The following is an 18,998-nucleotide window of genomic DNA, read 5'->3' as shown; positions in this document are numbered from 1 at the left end:
TATGCTTAAGGAGTGATCCTCACAGCCCTGAAACATTTGCCGCCTCCTTTTCCACTAGCCCATCTCCCATCAGGCTGAGTCGATCAGCCGAGCACATCTCACCAGTTGGAAAGGCACCTTCCCAATCCCCCTACCAATCACCGAGCCATGTGCTACCACTTGTCCAGGCCTCCCGCAGCCCTTCTCCTGCCAAGGTGAGGAGAGAGTGATTGAATGAATACAAACGGGGTTTATCCATCATAATATAATGGGCGTAAGCCTGGAACTTCTAACACACTTTTCTCTGAACATATTCTGTTCATACTTCTGAAATCTTCACATTATGTGTTGCATGTATTTACGCAGGTGATAGCGGATTCAAAAAATGGAATTTCTATCGAATTTTCAGAGGGAATCGATGACGTCACAATCAGCAGCGTTCAGTGGCAAACCGATGGCCGGGTCCCAGACGACGTGCTTTACTTTACTAAGTCCATGAGTTCAGGACGTTTGTACAACTCAGCATTTATATTACGACTTTTATCCTGCCATGTTGTTGATCTGTTAATGGAGGTAATATAGAAACGATGAATATGTCAAATCGTTCGTGTTACTCATCCGGCACTATGTGTCAAGGCCAACAATCTAAAGCGACCGGTCTCAAACGCTACCATGGGCATCCAGACACGCTACCAATATGAACTGAGCTGTTGAATGCGGAGCAAAACATCCAAAGAAACTACCGCAACTGAGTATTGTGATCCGTCCTATCCCCCATACCCATCATAGACGGGTATCTGCTAGTCTGAGTAAAAGGCCATGTTTGGTTTACATTATAGGGCAAGTTTATATTGATTAGATATTATCACCAAACATTCACCTCCTACAGTTTAACACTATCCTCCTTCACAGTCGTTGACCAGCACATGCACAACATGGCATCCATCTTTTTGAAACCCTGAGAATGGAAGGTTTTACTTCACCCACCATTTTCAACAGGATAAGTCCGTAACTGTTCCAACCATCCCTCGCTATTTTTGAAAAATATTCTTTACAGAAGACCTTTTGCAGCAACTGATCTCAGCTCCATCACCATCAAAGGGAGGGCTTCTTCACTGGTGTTGATGAGCTGGTGTACTGAGCTCATTTACGATGAGGGAGGTGTTATACAGTAGTGTGATTGGAGTTGAATTTTTCAGCAACATGTCCAATTTGTCACCACAAGGTTACAGAGCTTTATGGATGCACTTTTCAGTAAAAGGTACTGACATGCACCTCATTTAGCGAGGCTCAGATTTTAACTTTGATTTTTCACACGAGTCTTTTCAATGTTGCCTTCTGGTTTTTGGGGATTTTTTGGCATGTCACGAGATTAATAATAATGCAATATGTCTGTTAGTTTTGTTGTGTAAATGCATTGTCTCTAAGTTTTGCCGATTATGGCTTGGTTAGATCATTTGAATGCCGGATCCAGTGTATCAGAACTGGTTCGGCACATCAGTCTGTCATACCTCGCTCCAGTGGGGTGTCCTTCTCCGATCCAAACTGACGTCTTGTGAGTATGGACATGGCAACTGCCAGAAGCTACGGATGACCAGAGAGCATTGCCTAACCCCAACAAGGACCCTTAATTTTTCTTGATTTTCTTTCTCCCTCCCCTCCCCCGCACCCCCCCCAACCCACCCATTACCTCTACCTTCTTCTCCTTCGCCCTATCTCTCTGCTGTCAATCCAAAGAGATGTATCCATTACATTTTTCAAAATTATCAATAGTTTATTGTTGGCGATGTAAACCTTGTTTAAGCATTGCACACTGAACCTTTTTGATGCAATTCTTGGCTTTGGTCTGCAGAAATTTCTCCCTGGGTTATCCATGCAGATAAATTGGGGAGCAGAGTGAAAGGGTTCGAAGTCTGAAGGAAAATGCATGAAAGAGTTGTGAATGGGGGAATATGATTGAGGTGTGTTCTTTTTCTTTTGCACACAATATATAAATGCAGCTTCAAATTCCAACCTCTTGTTCACCACTGAGGAAGGTACTTGGTCCTGTTGTGGAGCATACTTGTAATGATGAAAATTTTTATCGCACCTCATGCTATGTTCACACAGATAATCCGTATCAACTAGTCCTTATTACCTCCGCCACCGAAGGTGGACAGAGGTTATGTATTCACCCCTGTTTGTTTGTTTGTCTGTCTGTGAGCAAGCTGTCTCAAAAAGGCTGTGGATGGACTTGGTCGAAACCTGGTGGACAGGTTGGGTGTGTGGCAAGGACAAATTGATTCGATTTTGGTGAAGATCAGGATCCAGAGACAGATACGAGAAAATTTCAAGTCATTCTTCACCATTGAAAGATAGGGATAAAAACTATACATCACACAATGTCTCAAAAGATTGTGGAGGAATTAGGTGACAAAAATAAGCCAATTTGATTTTGGGTAAGGCCCAGATGCAAATCCGACCTATCAGTGGGATACAAAACGTAAACTGTTCAACATGGCGGAGGTATACGCTCCTCCAAGTGCCTTTCGAGTTAATGATCAATAATTTTTATTTGTTGTGGTAAATCTTTTGCTTTAAAATGGAAATATTTGATACGGTTCAGACAACAGGTATTGATCGAGCAAGTTAGCGTCATGAGGTGGTGTGCCAGTTGATCATGTAGCTTCATTTTTATGCCTCCAGTGTCGGGGGCATCATGTTTTTGAGTTGTCTGTTCCTGATCAATGTTTGTTGCCAGAACAACTTGTGAACCACTGAAGGGATTTTTTTTTTAACCAAACTTGGTACAAAGGTGTGATTATGATGTAAACATTAACTGATTAGATTAGAGTTTGGGTTCAAAGGGTCAAAAGTCATGTCGCATTTAGCTGGAAGTAGCAGAGTTTCATTACTGTGATAATTTGTGAGCCGCTGAGGGGATTTTTGATCAAACTTTGCATAACTATGGACTGCAAAACAAAAATAGACTGATTAAATTTTGGGTTCACAAGGTCAAATGCTGAAGGTCAAGTGCTCTTTAATTGAAAATCTATTTTACTGCAATAACTTATGAACCACTCTGGAGATTTCAACCACACTTGATAAACTTCTTATGGGCTGTAATACGAAAATGAGCTGATTCAATTTTAGATTGAACAGGTGAAAGGTCAAAGGTCAGGTCCCCTTTGAAAATCATTTTGCAGACCATAACTTGAGATTGAAGCATCTGATGTTGTGTGTCTGTCTCTTTCTCTCTCACTCTCTCACTCCCTCTCACAGTTATTATTATTTTTTAATACAATGTCAAGGCTCGTATGCGAGCTAACGCACAGAACATATAACAAGGGGAGCAGGAGACAGGAGGGATGGGAGATGGAAGCAGAAAACAGTGGAGAATAGATACATGAGGAGATCTGTGGAATGGGGCGGGATAAACGGGGTAAACAAGATGGACACGACAGGGACTTTCAGGAAGGAAGGCAGGGAATTTGAAGGAGGTAGGTTTGGGGTGGATTAATGGGGGTAGAACAGATCATAGTTTTGGATGGAGGAAGATAAGAGATAGTGGTGAACAGCTGTTATGAAGACCTGGAGGGAAGAGTGGGATTGAAGAGAATGTGGGAGTTTGTTCCAAAGGTGGGAAAAAAAGAGGAATGAAAGAGTGAAGGTGAGCAGTGATTCGTGATATTGGTAGTTTCACCAGAAGGTGGTTGCCGGCGGACCTTGAGTGCCCTGCAGAAATATGGGCGAGACAGATAGCAGAGCAGAGGGGGCAATACCGGAGAGGAGACGGTAGAAGATAGAAAGAAGACCGAACTGCCTGTGGTGAGAGAGTGAGAGACCCAAATACTCAGCCTCATCACGGCAGATACCAATGATCTTAAATGCCTTGGTGTCCACAGCGTGAAGCCGAGAAAGGGGAGAGGCGGGAGCAGCAGCCCAAAGGGGAGAGCAGTACTCCATCAGGCTGCTGATAAAAGCTTTGTATGTGGTCAGAAGCTCAGGTGTGCCAAGGAAGGACTTTGCACGACGGAGGATGCCCAATCGGCGACTGGCTTTGGAGGCCAGTTTGGAGATGTGGCTTTCCCAGGAAAGATCATGGCAGATAGTGAGACCCAGAAGCTTGAATGAAAGGACTTCTTCAAGAGGGTTGTTGAGAAATATATGGGTGGGGTGGCGGTTCCAGACTGTCCTTTCGGAGAGACATCGTGATAGTGTGAGATTTGTTAGGATTGAAAGACATGTTCCATGTGTTGGACCACCTTGTGATTTTATTCAGATCTGCAGAGAGTGAAGAGGCTGCTGCTTACCGATCTCAGGGATAACAGATGGTACAGCAGAGGGTGGATTCAGCAGCAAAGATATAAAAAAAGATTTTCCAGAGAGACAGAGAGATCATTGATGAAAAGGACAAAAAGAACAGGGCCCAGAATACTGCCTTGAGGAACTCCAGCCTAGACAGGAAGAGGGGATGAGGGAATTCCATTAAGGGTCACACATTGGCTACGACAGCAAAGGAAGTCTGCGAGCCATGAGTGGGGATTACCTTGGATACCATATGAAGAGAGTTTGGTGAATAGGGCTGGGTGCCAGATTGTATCGAAAGCACGTGATATGTCTTGGGAGATGGCTCTGATTTCATGTCTGGCATTGAGGACCTCCATCCAAATGAGGTGGCACCTAACGTGAGCAGGGGCGCATTCACGCTTTTGTGTCAAAATGTACTTCTTTTTTTTGTGAATCGCAATCTCGTATCATTAAGGTCCTAACTGACAGAGTGACAGGGGATCGAAATTGAAGATGACATCTCACATGAGTGGCAGAAAAGAAAAGGGGTGGGGGGGGGGGTAGTGAGAGTAGAAGATGGCACCGGTGGGTATTCTAGAAAGCATGAGGTGCAACTGGCAGCACTCTCTTCGAAGACCTGTGGTAGGGAGCACAAGACAACATATAGACAGGGTCTCAGTTCCCCAGATTAGAGAATAGATTGATCAAGCAAATGAGTGTTCAGCTTCAAATTTGGGAAGATAACCAGGTTTGGGATTCTGGAAGTAATGCATGCGATCTGTGTGGGCTGGTGGAGGATGGAGGGACATGAGGGTGGGAGGAGCGAGGAAGTAGAAAATGGAGCACGAACCTACCTGCCTGCATTGGTTGAGAAGCAGACCTTGGAACCCAGCCTTGTACTGAGATATTGCTATTACCAAGGAGAGCCTTGGTCTTGGATTACTTTCAGGAGAGCAAAATGGAAAGGAGCTTCACCACTCCCAGGTCAAGGCCTTTTTACACTGTTTTGAGCTGTTAACTCAGAATGGAGTTACCCTTGCTGAAAATCCTGAGGCATTGATCATTTGGATTGACCTGAGGCATTGACCACTGAGTTTGGAGATCATGTGGTCCTCTTGAGACAGGCTGGGAGGGTTTGAGAGGCATAGGAGATGCAGGGACTACAGCTCTAAAAAGGGGTTGGCCAGAGAAGTTAACTGGGGGTTTTGAAAGCTCATTCGTGCGGGTAGACAAAGTGTGAGCATGGAATTTTCCTGTGTTGAAAAACATGTTGCAGGTCGCTGACGAACGACTTGTTTTTTTTCCTTAGATTTGCATAATTGCATGCCGCAGCAGTACGCCTCTTGGAGGTTTGGTGTCCTATCTGCAGATGATGGTGTCATCAGCAAAATTGTTTGGAGAATTTTTCAGTGAAACAGAGAGGTCGTTTGTGTAGACCCAGGGTAATGTTGGTCCGAAACACTGCCTTGTGGGATACCGGTCTCATTAGCTGACAAGCTCATGAGATGGCCAGAAAGATGGCCCTGATCTCTTGTTTCAGATGTCATGTATCCGTCCATGGTTAGGTTGAATGATGTAAATGTCGATGTCTCGTGCAGGAGCTGGTCTGATGATCAGAGATTTGAGTTGAAGAAGAATTTATGCCAGATGTTTGAAACAATAATCGGTTCCATGACTTTACTTATGATGTGGAGAAAGCTAAATGGTCTTGTTGAGTAGATCAGATTTGAAAACTCTTCTTGTGAATAAGGGTAATGTTTGCTTATCCTACTTTCCAAAGTGAAGGCAGCTGACTAAGAAAACGTGGAAGAGAGTGACTAAAGAGGAGAGGATCGAGGCAAATCACAGTTTTTATCCCCCGCCGCGTGGCGGAAGAGGGATATTGTTGAGGTTTACAGTGCCATCGATCTTGGGTCTAGTTATAGAGGTGTCTATTGATTCCAAACTTCTCATCTTTAGTGGAAGTCCACGTACTGCAGAATGCAATTTATGATGGGACGAAGGGTGCATATGGGAGGGGAGAGGTTGGAGTGCTTGGCCTTTTCAGTCAAGACAGTATTTTAGATCTTTAGCCTTTTCCAGAGCAGTGTCCAACAGAAATAAATTGTACACCTGAGACCGATTCGACCGGCTGCCACTGGGCTTTGGAGGATGGTGAAAGACTTGAGAGGTTTGATCGCAGGGGAGTTTCATTTTGGGCTTTGGCTTATCGAGGGATTGATTTTAAAAACTGGATGTATGATATGTGGAGAGACTTTAGATTCCCATCAGTTTGGTTTGTCTTCCAGGTAGAGAAATTAAGCTGCTTTGTGTGATTACCTCGCCACGTGTCTCACCGTACTAGGGTTGTGATGTTGAATGGGATAGTTGGAGATATGAAAGGATCATTTGGTGAATGAGAGAAAGCCGTCTGTTGAAGGAATTCCAGGAACTTTTTATTTTAGGAGTGTATGGGATAATGGACTAGTCCGTGAGGGAGATAGTGGATTTCAGACCAGGCCGTTCTTGCCTTCAGAACTGCCATACACATTGGTGCTTTAGCAGCTCTCTGAAGATCACTAAGGAGACAAACAAGGACATGATCAGAAGCGATAAAAGTGGAGGATGAGTAGGACAGGCTTGAGGGGAAGTTTGACATGACAAAATCTAACAAAGAAAATGACAACCATTTGGAGATATACAGTGGGGAGAACAAGTATTTGATACACTGCCGATTTTGCAGGTTTTCCCACTTACAAAGCACGTAGCGGTCTGTAATTTTTATCACAGGTACACTTCAACTGTGAAAGACGGAATCGAAAACAAAAATCCTTAAAATCATTTTGTATGATTTTTAAATAATTAATTTGCATTTTATTGCATGAAATAAGTATTTGATACATCAGAAAAACAGAACTTAATATTTGGTACAGAAACCTTTGTTTGCAATTACAGAGATCAGACGTTTCCTGTAGTTTTTAACCAGGTTTGCACAGACTGCAGCAGGGATTTTGGCCCACTCCTCCATACAGATCTTCTCCAGATCCTTCAGGTTTCGGGGGCTGTTGCTGGGCAACACAGACTTTCAGCTCCCTCCAAAGATTTTCTGTTGGGTTCAGGTCTGGAGACTGGCTAGGCCACTCCAGGACCTTGAGATGCTTCTGACGGAGCCATTCCTTAGTTGCCCTGGCTGTGTGTTTCAGGTCGTTGTCATGCTGGAAGACCCAGCCATGCCCCATCTTCAATGCTCTTGTTGAGGGAAGGAGGTTTTGGCCAAGATCTCGCGATACATGGCCCCATCCATCCTCCCCTCAATATGGTGCAGTCGTCCTGTCCCCTTTGCAGAAAAGCATCCCCAAAGAATGATGTTTCCACTTCCATGCTTCACGGTTGGGATGGTGTTCTTGGGGTTGTACTCATCCTTCTTCTTCCTCCAAACACGGCGAGTGGAGTTTAAACCAAAAAGCTCTATTTTGGTCTCATCAGACCACATGACCTTCTCCCATTCCTCCTCTGGATGGTCATTGGCAAACTTTAGACGGACCTGGACATGTGCTGGCTTGAGCAGAGGGACCTTGTGTACGCTGCAGGATTTTAATCCATGACGGTGTAGTGTGTTACTTCTGGTTTTCTTTGATACTGTGGTCCCAGCTCTCTTCAGGTCATTGACCAGGTCCTGCCGTGTAGTTCTGGGCTGATCCCTCACCTTTCTCATGATCATTGAGGCTCCACGAGGTGAGATCTTGCATGGAGCCCCAGACCGAGGGAGATTGACTGTTATCTTGAACTTCTTCCATTTTCTAATAATTTCACCAACAGTTGCTGCCTTCTCACCAAGCTGCTTGCCTATTGTCCTGCAGCCCATCCCAGCCTTGTGCAAGTCTACAATTTTGTCCCTGATGTCCTTAGACAGCTCTCCGGTCTTACCCATTGTGGAGAGGTTGGAGTCTGATTGATTGAGTGTGGACAGCTGTCTTTTATGTAGATAACGAGTTCAAACTGGTGCAGTTAATACAGGTAATGAGTGGAGAATGGGAGGGCTTCTTAAAGACAAAACTAACAGGTCTGTCAGAGCCGGAATTCTTACTGGTTGGTCGGTGATCAAATACTTATTTCATGCAATAAAATGCAAATTAATTATTTAAAAATCATACAATGTGATTTTCAGGATTTTTGTTTTAGATTCCATCTTTCACAGTTGAAGTGATATTCCTCAAGGAGTCGCTCCTGGTGGATAGCAGCTCTGTTCACCTCAGTGTGACCTTAAAGAAGTCACACGTGGTCACCTTTTGGCAAGATACGGTGGTTTTTTTGTTTGTTTGTTTGTTTGTCCGCACAGAACGTGAGTACAGTTTTTCTCTGCAAACGCTTGTTGGATTGACACAAAATTTTCACCATCGGAGCGACTACTCATGCAGAATGTTATGATAATTATGAAATCATAGGTCACATGGTGTGGCAGCCATGTTGGAAAAACTTTGGACCTCTGTAACTCTGACAACGCACCATGGAAAAAAGTGAAACTTGACACATGGCAAGTACTCCGCATGCGGAATAAGTATGCTTTTTGTATGTCATAGATGCCTTCATTGTGACGTCATAATTGCATACATACAACGCTACATCCGATCAGTATGACCATTTTTGAGGGTTATCTTGGGATAAATCGGTTGACAGAAAACGAAAAAAAAAGGTGCCGTCATCGGTCATGTGGTTCGGCAGCCATACATGTGTGTATTTATATATATATATATATATATATATATATATATATATATATATATAAATATATATATATATATATATATATTAGCTTTCAAAAATCTTATTCTCTGAAATGGCTGAACAGATCAAGGTAAAACTTTACAGCTATGACAGCCTATCCATGAGGAACAAAACGTTCCCACCGATTTGGCAGCCATATTACCCGAAAACCTTTAAAAATCATCTCTCCAGAATGGCTGGACAAATCGAAGGGAAACTTCACACATGTTCACAAGCCTTGGGGATACCAGAGTGTTCAGGAATAATTGAAAGGTCACATGGTCTGGCAGGCACATTGGATTGAATGACAATCTTATAAGAAAATTTCTGTTGAACCATTTCAATCGATCGACATGGAACATCACAATTATGATCTAGTAGTGATGGGAAATCTTCTTCTTCTTCTTTCGGCTGCTCCCGTGAGGGGTCGCCACAGCGGATCATCCGTATGATCCGCATAGTGATTTGGCACATGTTTTACGCCGGATGCCCTTCCTGACGCAACCCTGGTCGCCTCTTACGACACAGGGATATGGTACACCTATTTTAACCAGGGTATACACCGGCCCAGTATACTGGTACTCATTTCGCCGACCTCAGAAGGATGACAGGCTGAGTCAACCCCCTGGTGTATTAATTCAGTGGCTCAACGGGGCTTGAACTCAGGACCTTTTGGATCCCAAGCCGCTGCCCTCACCACTGCGCCAACACCAGGCTCTAGTAGTGATGGGAAATATATGTTTTAAATTTCAACCTGAGAGAACGCATGGTCTGGCAGCCAGATTTATTTAATTTTTTTAATCTGCATTCTTTTTTTTCTTCTTCTTTTCTTGTTTTTGAATAAGGTTTACTTGGCTGCATCTCATGGATTCTAGGGTAGAGGAGTAGCAGCTGAAACCCGAATCCTATCCAGGTTCCTCCTGATGACTTCATCTTTGCTTTTTGCTTATTCGGGTTCCTTATGATGACTCCAATGCAGTGTTGCACCTCCAGTATTTGGTCTTCCATTTGATTTGAATTGAATTTATTTTAATACCATTCTGAATTAAATTGAATGATAATAAATGTTATGAGTCAGAATCAGTGTCCGGTCATAGTGGGGTTACATCAAAGCGGGACGTCTTGGTACCCTATTATCACTGCCAGCAGTTCATCTGTTTTTCTGTGGCAGTTCTAGTTATGTCTATTATTATCAATTACGTAACACACCAGTAAACAAACACCAAACAAAATGCATTACACAAAACTACACAAACACCACACAAAACAAGTCCTGGCGAGGGTCTGCAATCTTTTATTGCTTTTTTTCTTGCTTTTATTATATTTTACTTGGTATCACAACAGTATATACAGTGCCTTCAAATAGTATCCATACCCCTTGACTTTTGTCACATTTTATTGTGTTCTTGCCTGAATTTAAAATGGATTAAATTAAAAAAAAATTGTCACCAATGTACACAAAATATCCCATAATGACTGAAAACGTGTTTTAAATTTGTTTTTACAAATATATTCGAAATTGAAATGCATAAATATAGAATTAACATAAGTATTCAGCCCCCTCAGTCAGTACTTTGTAGAAGCGCTTTTGGCAGCGATTACAGCTTCGAGTCTTCTTGGGTGTGTCTGTATCACCTCTTCACATCTGTATTTGGGGAGTTTCTCCCATTCTTTCATGCAGATTTGTTCAAGCTCTGTCAAGTTGAATGGGGAGCATTGGTGAACAGCAATTTTCAAGTCTTTCCACAGATTCTCAATGGGATTCGAGTCTGTGCTTTGGCTGGGCCACTGAAGGACTTTCACATTCTTGTTCTGAAGCCATTCCAGTGTTGCTTTGGCTGTATGCTTGAGGTCATTATCCTGTTGGAATGTAAATCTTCACTACCGTCTAAGGTCTTTTTGCACTCTGAAGCAGGTTCTCCTCAAAGATTTGCCTGTGTTTGGCTCCATTCATTGTTCCCTCGATCATGACAAGTCTCCCAGTCCCTGCTGTTGAAAAGCATCCCCATCGCATGATGCTGCCACCACCATGCTTCACAGTATGGATGGTGTTAGATGGTTGATGAACTGTGCTTGCTTTTCACCTGATGTTGTGCTTTGCATTCAGGCCAAACAGTTCAATTTTTGTCTCATCAGATCACCAAATCTGTTTCCTCATGCTCTCAGAGTCTTTCACGTGCCTTTTTTGCAAACTCCAGGTGTGCCGTCATCATGTCATGTCCCTTTTTCTCAGGAATGGCTTCCATCTGGCCATTCTCCCATAAAGCCTCAATTTGTGAAGTGCTGCAGAGACTGTTGTCCTTCCGGCTGGTTCTCCCATCTCATCCAAGGAACTCTGTAGTTCTGTAAGTTGTGTCAGTCATTGGGTTCTTCGTCACCTCCTTGACCAAGGTCCTTGCCCATTTGCTCAGTTTTGTCAGGTCGTCAGCTCTCGTTAGAGTTTGGGTAGTTACATATTATTTCTATTTCCTGATGATGGAGCTCACTGTGTTCTTGGGAATTTTCAACAGTAGAAATGGTTTTATACCCTTCCCCAGATCTATGCCTCCTCACAATTGTATTTCATAGTTTTACGGACAGTTCCTTGGACTTCATGGTAGTTTCTGCTCTGACACCCACTGTCAACTGTGGGACCTCATGTATAAAGGTGTTTCTTTCTAAATCATTCATGTCCAATCATTTGCATTGGCCACATTGGCCACTCCATTCAAGTTGTGGAAACATCCCAAGGATAATAAAAGGAAATTGGATGCACCTGAGCTCAATTTGGGATGTCGTAGCAAAGGAGTTGAACATTTCAGCTTTTCATTTTTAATTAATTTGTAAAAAATATATATATATAATTTCCACTTTCAGCAAGGTGCAAACGGTCAGTAAACAAAAACTTGCAGGACACTTGATAACAATCAAAACAACAACGATTAACAATGTAAAAACTTTCATCTGCATGCCAAGCACAGAATATGGTGGGATCATTAATTGCTTTCGACCACCCTCACAGCGAGTCACACTATCAACACGTTACACTGGCTTAACTGCCTTTGACACACCACACCACACCACACCATACCACACCACACCACACGTACCTCAGCTCTGAAATTTCATATTTAATCTATCGATTAGTATTCCAAACTTGGTGGTATAATCATGGAGCATCCACTCGAATGTGGTCGTTTGGTGGTTCATTTGCAACCTTGGCTGTGTCATACCAAGGATTATAAATGGTATGTGATACTTATTTACTTAAGCCTCAGCATTTACAAGGAGAGAGCATGGGTAAAGCCCGTGGGGATGTCATCCTTGGGGAAGAGGAAATTTTTCCATAAGTGCCCCACTGAGTGTGGAGAGAAAAGCGACGTCGTAAAGATGGTGTCACCGGTACATCCAGTGTGCTCTGGGAAGTTACACTGTGTTTTTCTGAAGTCAAAGTCTGGTGTTGTCTGTGAGCGTGCTATTCGTGTTGCAGTTCCTCCATGAGCCTTAGATTCTGTCGAAGATGTACCACTTCTTTGTGAACACAGAATAAGGCCATTCGTGTTTTTACCAAGAAGGATAAACCTTTGGGAAAAAAGCTTTTATTATTCTTTAAGACAGACATCAAAATCAAGTAACATTTTATATTCCAGGTTTTCATTTTAATCACTTGGAGACCATGGCACCAAGTGCTGCCAAGGTTATGCTTATTCGATCAGGTAGTTAAGTCACCATTTGAACAAACTTCACCTCCATAGATCCATGATTTTGTTTTTGAATGTAGATCGAGTCGTTTGATTTGGCAAACTCACTGACATTCTTACCAACGGCTTGCTCACGACGTTGTTTTTCCTCAGGTCTCCGATGCCGGGTCCAAGAAAAAGAAGAAGAAGAAGGAAAAGAAACACAAGCGTGAAAAGAAACACAAGAAGCACAAAAAGCACAAGAAGAGCCGTACGGCGGAGGTCGGCCTCGGCTCTCCCCCTCGCACTTCCCCTGCTCGCCCAATGCTTTCGCGCTCACCTCCAGCCTCACCAGGCCAGCCACATTAACCAAACACCTGTGGCAAAACAAACCGCACTTTGCGTTGCTTACTATTCATGAAAATCAAAATGTTGTAAAGGCTTTTATTGTCAGCCTCTCATGCTTACATTGTGCTATAACTGTTTAGTGATTGTAGCTCTTTTTTGGGGGGAGGGGGGTGTGTGTGTGGGGTGGGTCATTCTCAGGCTTAGATGTGATGCAGTTCTTTTTGTTTTGTTACTTTTCTTCTCCCAGTGCTTTTTTTTCTGCTTCCATTACTGTCCGTGTTTTCAAAATCTTTCCCCGAATGCATAGTTTGTAGTGAAAACCCACGGCCATTTCGAGTATCAATTCTCATCTTTTTGATACAACAAACTTCAGAGAAGAAGCCATTTATTTTAGGGTGGGGTTTATTTTATTACGTTTTATTTTTGCCGTTGGTGTTAACAGGTGGAATCGGAGAGTGAAGGCGACGGGGGAAACCTGGACGACCTGGAAAAGCAGCTGCGTGAGAAAGCCTTGCGGTCAATGCGAAAGTCCGCGTCTGAGGTCCAGGCCTTGTCGCCATCCCCGTGAAATCCACGTGGTCGAGGTGGCCAAAAGCTGCTTGGCTTGTTGAGCTCGCTGTAAATATATCACGCCAGCGTACCGCGCCCACTTGACACTTCTCCTTTGATCACCAAATATTTCGCTTCTCCAGAGTCGACATCTCCATTGGTCTCGTCATGCAGTTGCATCGTTTTGTTTTGGTCTTCAATTTCATCTCCAGATGCAACCAACCATCTCAGCTGTTTGAGGTCTGCGATTTTGTTGACCTCGTCGTTTTGAAGGGTTGGTAACCCGAAGATCTGGGGCTCATCTTAGTCTTTCCTCGTTCGACGTGATTTCAACCTGTCCGCCATCGACCTGAGCCGAGATTGGTTTTTTTTTTTTTCCCCCTTTATTTTTGTTTTTATCTGTAACGATGCTTCAACTTATTTCTTTCTTGTTCACACAATTGTTGCAGTTTCTGGAGTTTTAATTTTGATGTGGAAATAAAATTTAAAAAATAGCTTCTGAAATGGAAATACATATTTGGGTATTTTGCTCAAGGCAGAAGCTGTACCATGCTGAGGTTTTTGTTCAAAACACATTTTTGAATAAACTGAGATTCAAAACATCTTTTTGTACCTGGTTTTCAATTGCCGAGTGTCATACATGTGGATTGTTCCTTTTTATCTTGCCAAAACGAAGTTTTTGCAAGATATGTTAGTCAGCTTGTATGTTTTTTTTTTTGTTTGTTTGTTTGTCTGTAATCACGTATAAAAAAATTGTGCAGAGCACAGTTATCATTGGAAATTTTTGTAACTTCGCATATCAGAGGCCTATAGAGGTCCCTCTCAGCGCATAAAATTTTGAAGGTCAAGGTCACTTTGTCGCAAATCAGGGGAGTCGACGAAACCCTTATTTTTAGAGTAATTTTGATCGGATCGTCTTCAAACTTCATGGGAATATAGTTCATGGTCTGGCGCTCGGCTGATTAATTTTTGGTGGTGATTGGCCTTGACCTTCATGGTTAGCGCCTGAGGTCAAACATATTTGACCCCAAGGTCAAATTTTCAAGTTTTAGGAACCATATCGTGTAGTACCTCATTGAACACCTCGATGAGTGCTTTCTAGATATGTCAAGCTTGAGACATTATGATGTCATTTGGTGACGTTATGAGGCAAACGCATATTTTCACGGTTACTCCGTAGAACGATTCTCATCGGAATCTCTCGTAGGCAGATATTCCTCAAGGAGTCGCTCCTGGTGGATAGCAGCTCTGTTCACCTCAGTGTGACCTTAAAGAAGTCACACGTGGTCACCTTTTGGCAAGATATGGGTCACCCTGCTGGTGACATTGGTTTGTTTTTATTTTTATTTTACTTCTTTGCTCTAATGGGCATGTTGTAACAGGCAAATGTTCCCACGACCTTACGCACGAGTCATCCGATCTACTTGTGGTGAGAGAGTGATTGCAGCTCTTGGGGGAGGGGGGGAGGGGACCAGTGAGGTGGAGGAGGGTTGTTTGGTGCTATAGAGGAGCTTTCTTTGAGTGCACGTCATCTCTCACAGTGGAAATGTAAAGGTGAGGGGATCCTCACTGCCGAACCAATGCACTTCGTTCTCTGACTGCACTATCCATTGGTTTGCTGCATCCTGATTTCAGAGGTTGGGTTAATCCAACCTTTATCTGTGCATACAGCGTTGCTCTTTAACCATCAATAAGTTAAAATATAAAAATCCCCAAACATTATATCTCAGAACAGTGAATTGATTTATGATTAGATATGTGCCTCTTGTTAATTTTTAAACACGACGAACGTGCAGCGCATCATCGGAAGGGTTCGCCCTCACCCTAACCCGTTAATCTCGCGATAACAGGAGAAGCGTTTGATTGGTCGGCAGATGCTTCCGTAAACGGCCGGTAATCACGACGCTCTCGAGCAACGTCCTGACGTCACGCCGTCGTGAGACGGACCATGCTCGCGGTAGGTACCTGTGCGAGTGTAACTGCAATTTAAAAGGACGCTTGTCGATGTGAACGGGCTCGTGGTGATTTTCGACGTGAAATCGATCGATGTCGGAATAAAGAATTGCTGGGAAGGCCCTGTGGTGCGCGCGTTGCCATTGTGCGATGAACAACAGCAACCAAGGAGGCGGGGGAAGTGGTGTTGGAAAAGCATCCCTGTTCATGAAGGCATGTCGGTGTAGTTAAAACCAGGAAAACAGGCTTCGGAGCGTGTCATCCGAGCGTAAAGAATAGTATGTTGTTCGTCCGTCACATCAACATTGTTTCTGTTCTCCACAACTGGCGGGCATTTTCAAATCCTCCCCAAAATGGCGGGATTAGCCGTCGACGCGCACACACAGCTGCTCGTGTCCCCTCACCAGTTCACCACGTCGTCACATTTAATTAATCAATTTTTATTAAAAAAAAATAATAATGATAATAATCTTGAGATTCCACGTCCATCTTCTTGCAGATCGAGCAGAATAAGTTGACGAATGCGTTCTCGCCATTGAGCCGTCGAGTGTGGCTTGGAATCTTGACCGGAGACGGCGAGTGTCCCGGATTTCACGGGTTTGTCCCGTTTTTTTTAGTGTCGTCAAAGCCCGTATTATTGGATGGAAGGTTCGATCCATTTTTTAAAACTCAAATGTTTCGCTTCCATTCCACTCGCAAGGGATTCACACACAGACCCTGAGACCTGGGATTCGCTCAGTTACCAAGCTGCTTGTAGAGCGCTCGCCAAGTACCTTAAGCACTCGAGCAAGCATTCCACCATTCGACGATGTTGATAAGGAACGGCTGGCTTGGTAAGCGTTAGCAAGCTCATTACCTCCGCCACCGAAGGGGAAGGACGTTATGTTTTCACCCCTCTGTCTGTATGTGTGCAGGATATCTCAAAAAGTTGTGGACGGATTCGGACGAAACTTGGTGGACGCGTTGGGTGTGTGACAAGGAAGAATTGATTCAATTTTGGTGAAGATCCGAATTCTTATCCAATAATTTTTTTGAAGTGATTCTTCACCATTGAGAGAGCGAGAGACACGGCCAAAAACGATACATCGCACGATATCTCAAAAATGTATTGGACCCGATATGTTCTCATGGATCAATCAGGTGTTATGTTGCCGAGGTTGTTTGCTCTACCCTGGAAGTGCCCTTCCAGTTGATAATGGTGCACACCCGGGGTCTGTTCAGTTACCAAGCAGCCAGCGTTTCGTTGGGGTGATTGCTTGATTGCTTAAGCTACTTGGCAAGGGCTCAACAAGCTGATTGGTAATGGAACACACACACACCTGGAGCGACCTGCAGCCGATATGCATTGCATCCATAGAAACAATTGGCTGTGTGACGTCAGGAGCTTTCTCTCACCGAAAAGCAGGTCACATCCTCCAGGATTCTCCACGTAATATTGTTGCGGGGCGGGGTATCGGCCGTGAGCACGACTCCTAGGACCTAGATGGAGCAGTAGCTTCGGCTCGACCAATCGCCTGGAATTTTGGTCATCACTTCGGAGAAGTCCGGAGCCGACGGGTCCTCTATCTGACCGAAGTTCGCCAATCGATAGACCACGTGGGGTAGGGTCGATTGCCAATTTCAATTTACCTAAATACCCACGTGGTCCAACTACCGGGGAAATTCACCCTCGACGGAACTCGTATGAAAACGAGCCGCTTAGCGCGCTCATTCCGTGTGCAATTCCGAGCGGTTTAATCACCAAGAACCGTCGGTCCAAATGTCCCTTTAGGGCCATAACAGCTTTTACTAATTCTCAATCACGCGTCATGTCTAACCAATGAAAGACACCCACAACGAGCTGATACATTGACCAAATAGGGATATTTATTGAATAATGGGGGGAACTAGGGAAACACGTAAGAGGCAGAACTAAACCGACTATTAATAAATGCAATGCAAATATATACAGCACAGGCACTTTACAGTTTTACTACTTAAAGGACGGGCCCACGGATACACACACACACACACACACACACACACACACACACACACACACACACACACACACACACACACACACACACACACACACACACACACACACACACACACACTGGTGGCTGACGCCTTTATTTCGGCCTTCAGTCGGAGGATAGTGGAGCTGAGACCAGTGTCTATTTTGGACCTGTCCGCCTCATGCGGTCTTCAGGATGACTCGGTTCGGCGCCCGTCCCGGCCACCAAAACCTCGACTCCGTTCACTCCGGAGACGGTGCGCAACCCTTCCGGCTCCGGCGGCGGATGATCTTTCAGGAGGAGGAGGAGGAAGAAGACGTTCCAGACAGCAGCGGCAAGACCAGTCCAGGCCTTCGGAGACGAGCACTCCCGCAACACGAGCGCTCCAACGTGGTGAGCGCTCCATCAAGATCCTCGCTTCTCCTCGCTGGCTTGCTGTTCGCTGCCCTCTGCTCACTCCTGCTCACTCACTCACACTTACTCACTCGTCCCTTTTCTTCCTTTTATGCGCTCCAGCGCGCTCACCCCTCCCCCTCCCCGGCCCACGGGGAAAATCCCGGGGCGGGGGATTGTTGTTCTTTGGTGCAGCATCCTTCCAACCGTCATTCTTGTTTATGCTGCAAGAATCTCAGGGTGGGAGATGATCGTCCTCAGCTTGCAGCATTCTGATAAAACTCCTAACTATTAAAATTAATCACAGCGCATTTACATTGATTCACCCACTAGACAAGGGAAGGAAACTATCTATAAAACGTACTTACCAAAATAACTGAGCCATCGGAACCTGGATGTTGTGTGTGATAGTTTTCCAAATTCGCAACAATATCACTTCCGATCACGTGTAATAAATAAATAACCCAGTTTTGATTGCCACCAATCCGTGTTTTTGTCACCTGAAACTTGTCATGTATGTTTGACCCATCTATAAACGTTAACACTGGTGCTTTGCATGCATGGCGAGGCATCAATATGTGCGTCGTCCCTTGTAATGACGTTAAGCCGGTGGATTGGTAGTTGGTGAAAGTTAAAAAACCTCACGGGGTCCTTTGTGAAGAATTAGGTGAGTTATCACTGGCACCCTGAACAAATTAATAATTTTTAGATTTGTTATCTTGATTCTGTGTGTACTTCATAATCACTTAAGGTTGCTGTGAGAAGATTCTTGGGTGATTGTATTGTTTTATTCTGAAGCGTGTATTTTGAGACTGACCTGTTTTAGGGGTTAGTTGAGTGGTGTGTTCGTTTGTTTTTCGAGTAAGAAAGGCAGTGAGAAGATGGTTGGGGAGTGAGTCCACAGGAGAACAGAGGAAGATTATAAACTACTAACAGGCACCTGTGGAACATGTGCACAATACAAGATCTGACTTTAAGTCCTCAACTCTTTCCCCCACCTCACTCCTCCCTCACAAACCCAAGCACCAAGTCCTCAACGTCTGCTTCTCAACCCAAGTCCTCAACCTCCTCTTCCCAATCTGAAGGCTTCAAACCCCCTCCCCAC

At 44.1% G+C, this 18,998-nt stretch overlaps 2 protein-coding genes across 10 annotated transcripts in view; both read left to right on the top strand.

Annotated features, from left to right (window-relative positions):
• LOC147034257 (uncharacterized) overlaps positions 1-14,149 on the top strand; it is an 88,457-nt gene extending 74,308 nt beyond the window's left edge. For all 4 annotated transcript variants that reach the window (XM_085879503.1, XM_085879513.1, XM_085879522.1 and 1 more), the window contains 3 exons: positions 59-194; positions 12,825-12,932; positions 13,441-14,149. In XM_085879503.1, coding sequence (XP_085735629.1) covers positions 59-194; positions 12,825-12,932; positions 13,441-13,566 — 370 coding nt within the window. In that variant the 3' untranslated portion in view covers positions 13,567-14,149. The remainder of the gene's footprint in view (positions 1-58; positions 195-12,824; positions 12,933-13,440) is intronic.
• A 1,273-nt stretch (positions 14,150-15,422) lies between these two features.
• LOC147034256 (uncharacterized) overlaps positions 15,423-18,998 on the top strand; it is a 55,545-nt gene continuing 51,969 nt past the window's right edge. For 2 of the 6 annotated variants that reach the window (XM_085879416.1, XM_085879385.1), the window contains exon 1: positions 15,426-15,504. Coding sequence is in view for 1 of the 6 variants with exons in the window: in XM_085879374.1 (XP_085735500.1) it covers positions 17,431-17,893 (463 nt within the window). In the remaining 5 variants the exon portion in view is untranslated. The other 4 variants (XM_085879366.1, XM_085879398.1, XM_085879394.1 and 1 more) reach the window with 4 other exon arrangements.

Source organism: Eptatretus burgeri, chromosome 1 (genome assembly GCF_056783735.1).
Source record: "Eptatretus burgeri isolate ZD-2024b chromosome 1, Ebu_testis_v1, whole genome shotgun sequence".
Taxonomy (NCBI): Eukaryota; Metazoa; Chordata; class Myxini; order Myxiniformes; family Myxinidae; genus Eptatretus; species Eptatretus burgeri.
Note: the sequence above shows the minus strand (reverse complement) of the source record. Positions and strands in the feature narration are given on the sequence as shown.